The following is a 10,960-nucleotide window of genomic DNA, read 5'->3' as shown; positions in this document are numbered from 1 at the left end:
TGGCTGAAATGAAGTCTGTAGGTTATGGGTGGGGGGGTACACTTGTGTTGTGTTTAAGTGGTTATTCTAGTTATTCTGATTGCAGTTGAAAACTCTACACCTGCAGCCTTCAGCTAAAGTGAAGGAATTTTTTATACAGCCATGAATCATTGTGTAAACACTTCACTATCATGATAACCCAGACAGTAATAATCTCCAGCATCTACTGCCTGAAGATCACTGATGGATAAAGTGTACTGAGAACCAGATCTACTGCCTTGGAGTCAAGATGGAGTTCCTGAGTTTGGGAGGCTGTCCAGGTTTCTAAAGGTACTAACTAAGTCCAGCAACTCCCTGTGGCACTAATGGTCACAGTGCCTGACAGGCTTGGCTTAAAACACTTAGAGTCCCAGAGAGCAGCCATTTGGCTTTTCTTCAGAGTTAGAAAACTTTTGGCAAAAAACTTTGAAATGAGGTGTCACGGTTTGCCGGGGCAAGCCGTGTGGAATTGTAGAAAGGACCAAAAAGGCGGCAGCTCTGCTGCAGGTGAGTGTTTATTTACAGGGGTGGGTAAGTACAAACAGCAATGGTGGCAAAACATGAAACTGGAAACCTAAACTGGGTAAACTAACAAGACAAACCAGAAACGAGGATGCAGGGAGGTCCGGGGAAATACATACGGAGAGACGCAGGGAGACCGAGGGGAAACAACACAGACGAACCAGCAACTACCATGACAGAAGACACAACTTAAATACACTCAGAGAACACAGGGAGATTACACACAGGTGGGGAACACAGCTGGGAGTGATTACGTGACGAGACTAGGGAGGCAAACTGAAAACACTCACATAAGACGCAGACCTTCACAATAAAACAGGAAACACATACACGCAATGACATAACCCACCAACGTAACACAGACTGGGGGACACAGAACATAGGAACATGAACCATGAAACAGAGGAGTACAAACACCCAAGGCAACCAAAACCACAGAACACTAATAAACTAAACATAAACATGGAGTCGCAGACTCCAGACCATGACATGAGGACTAAAATGATGTGAATCTTGAGGAAAAAACAGAAAATGTATCAGGTTAAATCAGCGAAACATGAACAGCACAAACAGAATTAAAAACAAACAAATAAAACAACTCTCATCCTGACTCAGAAAGCCAAACATTATAACCTGAGTTACTGGAAACATCACTTGACCCTGACCACTGCTCAGAGTAGAGCTTCAGCAGTTACACTGCGACCCAATGTTTTCTGTTTTTGTTTTAAGTTTTATTCTGGGAATTGTGACTTTCTGTCTTGTATTTCCTCTTTTACCTCTTTTAACCCTTGTGTGGTGTTCGTATTTTTGTTACTCAGCCAGTGTTCATGGGTCTGGTGGACCCGCTAGAGTTTTGGCTTTCCAAATTAACACTATCAAACAATTTTATGTTAAATTACTCAACAGATGTTTACTTCATCCCAATTACAAGACATATGAACAGCAAACATGGTTAATTTTTTCCCTTTACCTTTGTTAGATCACATTTATGAATTAATGTGCTTCTCGTTTTTCTTTTATATAAAATGTTATAAATAAATCAGTTATAATCAAGTGGAGTGAGTGGAAAGACACAACACATTTACACGTGAAAAAATAATTAATTGTTTAATTTTTCTTTTGAAAAAAACTGAACACGGGTCTCACAGACCCGAACACCATACAAGGGTTAAAACACGCACGTCCAGTGTTCAGTGTTTTGGGTTTTGCTTCACTGTTGTCTTGTCTAATTAGGTTCAGCTGTGTCTCCCTCCTGTCTGCCATTTTCTTGTTACCTTGTGTGTATATTTAGTGCGTGGTTACCTCTGTTCTTCGTGGGAGTGTCTGCGTATCATTCTGTGTATCATGCCTGTTGGTCATCCTGTTCCTCTTCCCCAGAGTCTCTCCAGCTATGTTTCCATGTTTCAGGTTGTTTAGCTTTTAGGTCTGCAGATGTCTGTGAGGACACAGCAGAGATCTGAGCAAGAGAGGGGCTGTTATTATGTGTGTATATGGATAATAGCAAACACTGAAATACATTTCTTGCACACAACAATGAATTTTGTTCGCTCAAATTAAACTTTTCTTCGCTCAAAATCATTTTCTCCTCAAAATGCAACATTTGCACTTGCAAGTTTTCTTTATGTGCGCTCAGAACAGAGGCACAAAAAAACCCGCCATAGCCATCTGCCGCAACCGGTTGGCGTGAGGGACACCTATTTAAATGGTAACTGTAACAAAATACATTTACTCAGATTTTGTATTAAATATGTGATGCCGGTACATGTATTCCATTACTCTCTAACACTGGAGGCTATAAGCAGATTCTGTTTCTGTGCTGTGATGAGCTCTGAAACATGACTGAAACTCTTCAAATAAGTCATTCCTCTGCAGATGATCTGTTAGCTGTTTGACAACTACTCTTTCAAGGATTTTTGAGATGAAAGAAAGCTAAGACTAATTAGCAAAGACGGCTGGGTCAAGAGAAGGCTTTTTAAGTAAGTGTTTAACTACTGCCAGCTTGAAGGCCTGTGGTACATAGCCGATTACTAGAGACAGGTTGATCATGTTTAAGATTGAAGCATTAATTAATGGCAGGACTTCTTTGCGCAGTCTTGTAGGAATGGGGTCTAAAAGACACGTTGATGGTTTGAGGAAGCAGTTACTGAAGTTAACTCAGAAAGACCAACTGCAGAAAAAGACTCTATATGAATATTAATGGTACTGAAAGTAGCTGTAGATAATGTTACATCTGTGAGACGATTATGAGTATTTTTTTCTCTAATGGTTCAAATTTTATTTGTGAAGAAGTTCTTGAAGTCATTACTAGTTAACGTTAAAGGAACGGTTGAGTCAACAGCGCTCTGACTTTTTGTCAGCCTGATGATGATGATCTTCTTTGTTATACGCCATTTCGTCTCCAGTTTACAAGTTATCTGCTTTAAGGTGTGTGTTTGAGAGTTATACCATAGAGTCAAGTACTTTTAATTTGAGGATCTCTTTTTCTCATGAGCTACAGTAACCAGTGTCATACTTAGTGAGGAGGCAAAATTATTAACAAGATGATCGACCTCTGTTGGAGCAGTGTTCAGATAGCTGCTCTGCTCAGTGTTGGTACAGGGCATTGAAGATGATAACAGTGAGTGAATTATATCCTTAAATTTAGTTACAGCACTTTCAGAAAGACATCTACTGGGATAAAGTCTACTCTCCACTGCTGTGTAATCAAATATTGTACTTAGAAAAGGATTAGAAAAGATAAGGTTTTCAGGAAACACTGTTAAATGTTCAGTTTCTATGCCATATGTTAAAACTAGATCTAGAGTGTGATTAAAGTGGTGGGTGGGTTCTTTTACATTTTGAGAGAAGCCAATTGAGTCTAATGACAGATTAAATGTCTTGTTGAGGCTGTCATTTTTAGCTTCTACATGGATGTTAAAATCACCGACAATAATTATTTTATCTGAGCTGAGCACTAAATCAGATAAAAAGTCTGAGAAATCAGACAGAAACTCTGTGTAAGGCCCAGGTGGATGATAGATGTGAACAAATAAGACTGTTTTTGGGGGGTTTTCCAGCCCGGGTGAACATGTTTAAGCATCAGGCTTTGAAATCATCAGGCCCCTCTTCTGTGGAACCAGCTTCCAGTTTGGATTCGGGAGACAGACACTATCTCTACTTTTAAGATTAGGCTTAAAACTTTCCTTTTTGCTAAAGCATATAGTTAGGGCTGGACCAGGTGACCTTGAATCCTCCCTTAGTTATGCTGCAATAGACGTAGGCTGCTGGGGGATTCCCATGATGCATTGAGTTTTTCCTTTCCAGTCACCTTTCTCACTCACTATGTATTAATAGACCTCTCTGCATTGAATCATATCTGTTATTAATCTCTGTCTCTCTTCCACAGCATGTCTTTTATCCTGTTTTCCTTCTCTCACCCCAACCGGTCGCAGCAGATGGCCCCGCCCCTCCCTGAGCCTGGTTCTGCCGGAGGTTTCTTCCTGTTAAAAGGGAGTTTTTCCTTCCCACTGTCGCCAAAGTGCTTGCTCATAGGGGGTCATATGATTGTTGGGTTTTTCTCTGTATCTATGAAGCGCCTTGAGGCGACTTTTGTTGTGATTTGGTGCTATATAAATAAAATTGAACTGAATTGAATTGAATTGAATTGAATTAAAACTCTGTCTTGGTCTGTGGTTGGTTAATAAGCTGGTGTGGAAAATTGCTGCCACACCGCCCCCCTCAAGGATTCTTGGGGGTGTTGATTCGTTTAAACTAACATAATCATCCTGCTGTAACTCAGACTTATTCTTCCTGCCCTTTAATATAGACCTGGAATTGTCTTCAGCAGGACTACATCAATCAGGAAAAAAACTTGCCTGATATTGGTTGGTCCCATTTTTTGCTGGTGAAACAGCCCTGAACAGTTGAGACATGGACTCCATTCGAGCTCTGAAAGTGTCCTGCTGTATCATTCAATTCCTGTAAGTTGTAAGGTGGGACATCCATGGATCAGACTTGTTTGTCCAGCGCATCTCACACATGTTTTGATGGGATTGAAATCTGGAGAATTTGGAGACAAAGTCAACACTGCAAACTCATTGTTGTGCTCCTCAAACCATTTCTGAACCACTTTTGCTTTGCAGGAGAACACATTATCCTGCTGAAAGAGGCCACAGCGAATAGGGAATATCATTTCTACGAAAAGCCTGCAACAATGCTCAGGTAGGTGGTAAGTGCCAAAGTAGAATCCACATGGATGCCAGGACCCAAGGTTTCCCAAACAGATCACACTTCCTCCTATAGTGCATCCTGGTGCCTGGTGTTCTCCAGTTAAGCAATGCACACACATGTTATTTAAAAGAACATGTGATTTCTCAGACCACATTCGGATGCCCATTGTTGGCGCTTATAGTGGTGGGCACCCTGACTGGTCTGTGGCTATACAGCCACATACACAACAAATTGTGAGGTAAGATAAGAAGAAGAGATAATCAGTGTTATTCGCTTTCTGTCATGGTCCTGAGTCTGAGGACTCAGTGTTTTGTGTTTCCTTATGCTTTTGTTCATTCCGAGTATGTATTCTGTTGTGATTTTGCCATTTGTTAGGTTTCTGTTCTTTGCCTGCCTGCTCCCACTTCTCTGTGTTCCTTCTGTCTGTCCATGGTGTTATTGTGTCTACTTATGAGTCCGCCTGTCAAGTTCAATGTCCTGTCTGGTTCTCTGTCTGTTAGTTTCCTGTTTTATTGTGAAGGTCTCTGTCTGATGTGAGTGTGTTCAGTTACGTTTCCCCTGTCCCGTCAGCTCTGATTCCTCCCAGCCGTGTTGCCCTCCTGTCTCTCATCCCCTGATTACTGGTGTGTGTATTTAAGCCCTGTGAGTTCTCCTGCCTGTTGCTGGTTTGTCTGTGTTACTTCGTGTCAGTCTGCGTTACCCTGTGTCCTACGGTGTCCTGTTCCTTGTCTGCGTCTCATCCCTTTGTCGTATGCTCCCAGGTCTGTTATTTTTAGTTCTCCCAGTTTAGGTGTCTTCAGTTATTTGTCATGCCCCACTGCTTGTTTGCCACTACACCTTTGTTAATAAACCTCACTAGCATTTCATCCACTGCCTGCATCTTGGGTCCTTCTTCCAACTCCACACGGCTCGCCTCGGCAGCCGTGACAGTACGAACCGGCCACTATGGACCCAGCAGCAGTCAACCCGCCCGAGGAGCTCCGGGAGGACATTATTTACTCGGTAGACAAATTCATTAACTTATGGCTGGAGCATGAGGCGAGAGAATTCCGCCAAGGCATAGCTGTTCGGCTACAGCGCTTAGTTTCTGGTCTCCCCTGGTTGCTCAGCTCACTTCACCCGCTCACACAGAATTTTGTTCTGAACGAGCTTCATCTTCTCCCCCTTGCTACCACCCACCCTGCAACTCATGCTTCCCTCCCTGACCCGACGGAGAGTGTTCTGCCCGGCCCGTCGGTCCAGCCTTCAAATGGGAAACGGCACTCAAGCCGTCGACGCCCCTCGCCACAGTCGGACCCTGGGATATCAGAGCGGCCGACTGTGGTGAGTAAAAAGGATAACAGCTCCGATTTGAACTTTGAGACTTTTTCTTCTGGGGTTGTTCGGGGTGTGTCAGTGGGAGCTGATTCGCAAAGCTTACCTACCTTCGTGGTAACTGATCTCTCCCAGGTTGGCATTTTTAAGACTTCAGTGAAAGCAAAGGGCTGTTGTTCTTCTGTTTCTTCTGAACCTGTTAAACCCATGTCAGCTAACCCAGGGTCTGCTAAAACTGTGGCATATATCCCAGAGACAATTAACACCAGCTCTGATAATACCAGGACTGTTTATTCTTTTGAACTGCAACCTCAAGCTCAGGTAGCCGCCCGGCCTCAAGCTCAGGTAGCCGCCCGGCCTCAAGCTCAGGTAGCCGCCCGGCCTCCAGCTCAGTCTCCAGTTCCACCACCGTCATCATCCCAACCATTGTTTCAGTCACCCTCAGTTCAGCCTCCTGTTCAGCAGCCACTAGCCCTGCATCCTGTGTCACTTGCTACTCCGGTACAACAAGCTCAGTCAAATCAATCTGAAAGGAACTGTTTCATCTGTTTGTTCTAAGCAGAGAGACAAACCTAATGATAATGTAATCATTCCTAAAAAGCTGGCCAGTTCAGAGACTGTGACACACTCCAGGGCCTCCCCAGAGGCTGAGTTTCAGCCCTCAGCCCACTCTGGACCCCTGGAGGCTAGGAACCCAGCTGAGGACTGCACCCGGCTGTCACTGCCTGAGCAGAGTCAATGCTCTGGGCAGCTGCAGCCTGCTATGTGTTTGCCAGGGGCCACTGCGCCTGCTGGTTCTGTTCTGTCCCTGCCAGAGGTCCCCGCGCCTGCTGGTTCTGTTCTGTCCCTGCCAGAGGTCCCCACACCTGCTGGTTCTGTCCTGTGTGTGCCAGGGGCTCCAGTGCCCACTGGTTCTGAGACTGTTTTCGCTGGGGGGCCCGAGGAGCCCGTCCAGCCCCAAGACTTGTCAGCTGGAGGTTCAGGAGAACCTAGCCAGCTTCCTGCCTCGTCAGCTGGAGGGCCCGAGGAGCCTGTCCAGTCGCCAGCTGCAGCCTCATCATCCTCGCCAGCTGCTGCCTCATCATCCTCGCCAGCTGCTGCCTCATCAGCCTCGCCAGCTGCAGCCTCATCAGCGTCCGGTCCAGCTTCAGCGCCCTCATCAGCGTCCGGTCCAGCTTCAGCGCCCTCATCAGCGTCCGGTCCAGCTTCAGCGTCCTCATCAGCGTCCGGTCCAGCTTCAGCGTCCTCATCAGCTTCGCCTGGTTCAGCTTTGGTGTCGCCTCGTCTGGTCCAGCCTCCGCCTCGCCTGGTGCTGCAGGGGCAACGCAGCCTTCAGGTTCCCTACTACCACCTCCACATCGTCGGTCATCTGCCAGGCCGCTTTTTGGGTATATATATATATATATATATATATATATATATATATATATATATATGCGCGCAAAAGCACTCTAAGAAGTTCTGTATATACACCAATCGGGCATATCATTATAACCAATGACAGGGAAAGTGTCACGGCTGCCAAGGCGAGCCGTGTGGAGTTGGAAGAAGGACCCAAGATGCATGCAGTGTCCAAAAAGGCCCAACCGGACAAGTTCGGGGGGCCGACCCGGAGGCCGACAGCGCCGGAGGCCAAAACAGTACAGTGACATAGTGTTTTCATCTGCTGAAAATCAAAAATTTTTTAAGAAAAAAAAACAGGAACATGGCTTTGGTGTGCTGGCAAAACATACTACCTAAACTTGTTATGATCTATTAAACTTCTTTTTTCTTTTTGTCACATGCACATGTTTTATCCACATGACATAACCCAAAAACCAAAGAAGGAACCTGGTGTCCAGTGCAGGAAAGGTTATTAAGTCCAATCTCATCATGATCTGATGATGAGATCATGATTCCTTACATATGACAGACTGACACCCACAATAGTCAACATGAGCTTATTGCGATAACCACAGCTTGTCCTTTTGGTACTTCAGGTTTTGTACTGACAGAACTACTGATACAACAGCACTCCGACGCAAAGCCAAGAGAATTGGTTGAAAGTAGATCTGTGGTAATGCAAAGATCAGAGAGGCTGGGAATGAACTCACACTGGGAAAAGGAACACGCCTGCTGCTCTGATCAATATGATTTTTGAAGAAAACTTTGTGTGAGAGAGATCACTGCTAAAAAGTGTTGACAACAACAAGTTAAAGCTTCGATCAAGCTTTAATGATCTTCATGGCCTTCATGGGAAGATATTGGGAATATAAAGCTTAAAAAAAAATAAAAAAACAAACAAAGTCTTAATGCAATGTGATTATTAGGGAAATGTAAAAAAGAAACAAAACTGTGAGTTGGTGAGGTTACTGTGTTCAGTGGTCTGTGTCAGAGTTTCTTCCTCTTCAACAGCTGCAGTCAGTTCCTGCTGTAACAGCTCAGTTTCTCTGCAGTCTGACTGAGGGAGGTTTTTGTACGACTACAAATCACTGTGTGAACACCCGAGCACTGTTTATTTCATGTAAACTCTTACAGTAGTAAACTGCTGCATCTTCAGCCTGAACTCCACTGATGGTCATAGAGAAGTCAGAGCTGCTTCCACTGCCACTAAATCGAGTTGGTGTTCCTGACTCAAGCTTTTTCGCGTATCTTATTAGGAGCTTTGGAGTCTGTCCAGACTTCTGTTGATACCAGTACATACCCTCATCACCATCAGACCATCTGTAAACAGCTTGGCTGGTCCTACAGGTCAGAGTGACAGTGTTTCCAGGAGTAAATGTCACTGCTGGAGGTTGAGTCACAGTCACCTGACCGCTGCCTCCTGCAGACAAAAACAAATCATTCATTTATCAGCAGAAATCAATGAGAGAAAAAGCAGCACATCATGTTTGAAATGTTGCTGAGTGAATGAACCTGTAAAACAGCAGCAGGTCAGCGTCCAGATGAGGATGGTGATGAGAGTCATGGTGGTTGTGCTTTCTGCTGTGTTGACTGACAGATGTGAGTCCTGCAGTGTTGAAGTCACAGGACTATAAACCTTCTCAGTTCTCTGGAGGATCAGCTGATGATGCAAAGCCTCCTCTCTATGGAAATCATTTCTCTGCTCTCAAAACACTGAAGGCAAGAAGGGACGCAAAGTCAGAAGAAAAATTGTTTGGATTAATACTATTATACATAAAACTTGAATGATACCACTGACGTCTTATGGAATAGAGTAAAATATACAGAAAAATAATTCAGCATTTTTAATATCTGGATCAAAACAGCACTTTGGTTAGTAAGCTTACTTCACACTATTGGTACACATTACACCTCTATTGCTGTCCAAAGTATATTGCCAAAATCTCATAATTCATGTTTTAGAAACATTTTAGTTTCTGTGTTTTTCTTTTTTCTTTTTGCTGATATAGCTTTATTTCATTTGACAATCTTTTGTCTTTCAATTGGTAATAGTCCAAATAAAATTATGAAAATGACTAAAAATCATCAACAAATTTAAGTTATATTATTATATATTAACAATATTTCATGCCTGTGAAGCTTTTTATACTTTGATGAAGCTACATGTCTCCTCTGTTGCGATATTTCTGCAGACGTTTGACTCTATTAATCTAAATGCAGAATTCATCAGCTATTTATATTATATTGTGCTTTAAAACCATGCTGTGAGAAAGAGAAAACAAGTCTATATCACAAAATAACATCGCAGCTTGTGAAAAATCACTTTTGTGTTATTGTTTTTCCATTACTTTGCATAGAAATACTTGATCAAACCTCCATATTTCTCTTAGATATTTATACATTTACATTTATACATTTATGTATGTAAATATAAAAATACAGAAATATTTCTTTATACATATTAGTTTCTATCGGGGCACCTAACAGACCTGCACATGATGTTTTGTTCATTGAGATATATTTAAGTATTTCTTTTAATAAACAAAGCTGTGTATTTCTTCAGTTTTGTTTAGATTCTTTGTGTTTTTGCTTTTGTGGTGTCGAGTTGATCAGTTATTGCAGTCTGTCACTCTGCACCTGCAGCCTTCAGCCAGACTGAAGGAGGTTTTTGTACAGCTCTAAATCACTGTGTGAACACTCCACCACCATGGTAGCCCAGACAGTAATAATCTCCAGCATCTTCAGCCTGAAACCTACTGATGGTTAAAGTGTACTGAGAACCAGATCTGCTGCCACTGAATCGAGACGGAGTTCCTGAGAAGAGAGTTGATTCTCTGTATATAAGTAGTTTGGGTGTCTCTCCAGGTTTCTGAAGGTACCAACTGAGATCAGCACCAATATTTGAACTTCCTTTGGCGCTGATGGTCACAGTCCCACCAAGACTGACAGACTTGACTTCATCAGTCTGAGTCAGAAAATTATTGGCAAATGACTCTGAAATGAAAGGAAAAACATTTTAAAATGTATTTTTATTCACCAAAAACTTCAGAATGAATGTACTCATAAAACAAGCTGAGTAAATTTCACCAAACAACATTCTCCTGAAATATTATTATTAGTTTTTTTTTTAATCTCTCACCCTGACTCAGAAAGCCTAACAAAAGAACCAACATTGGAAACACCATCCTGACTCAGTTTTCAGTGGAAGTGCATGAGAGCATGTGTGACAGCAGAACTTAAACTGTGAGGAGCAGTGATGCATGAAAGTGTGCAAAACACACTGTAGGAGGAAACCACCCACCTCTCCCAATGAAACAGAAAACACAGAGGTCATGTGAGGAGAGGATCGTTCAACTTTTCATTATATTTGCTCATTAACAGCTGCATGGTTCCCCTACTGTCATACATCTGACACTAAAGACACTGATTGATTTTGATTATTCTGACAAACTGAACTTTATTTTGAAAAAAAGAAATATATGAATAGTGGTTTAAAGGAATGAATAACAAGCTG

At 42.8% G+C, this 10,960-nt stretch overlaps 1 gene segment (V, D, J or C); it reads right to left on the bottom strand.

Annotated features, from left to right (window-relative positions):
* Positions 1 to 10,051: 10,051 nt before the first annotated feature.
* Positions 10,052 to 10,646, bottom strand: LOC146686250 (Ig kappa chain V region 3374-like). The segment is given in 2 exon segments: positions 10,052 to 10,440; positions 10,586 to 10,646. Coding segments are annotated over 2 exon segments (357 nt in total).
* Positions 10,647 to 10,960: the final 314 nt, after the last annotated feature.

The sequence above is a fragment of the Copadichromis virginalis genome, linkage group LG19 (assembly GCF_057382275.1).
Source record: "Copadichromis virginalis isolate Kocher_CV1m ecotype Utaka linkage group LG19, C_Virginalis_male_GT1.1, whole genome shotgun sequence".
Taxonomy (NCBI): Eukaryota; Metazoa; Chordata; class Actinopteri; order Cichliformes; family Cichlidae; genus Copadichromis; species Copadichromis virginalis.
Note: the sequence above shows the minus strand (reverse complement) of the source record. Positions and strands in the feature narration are given on the sequence as shown.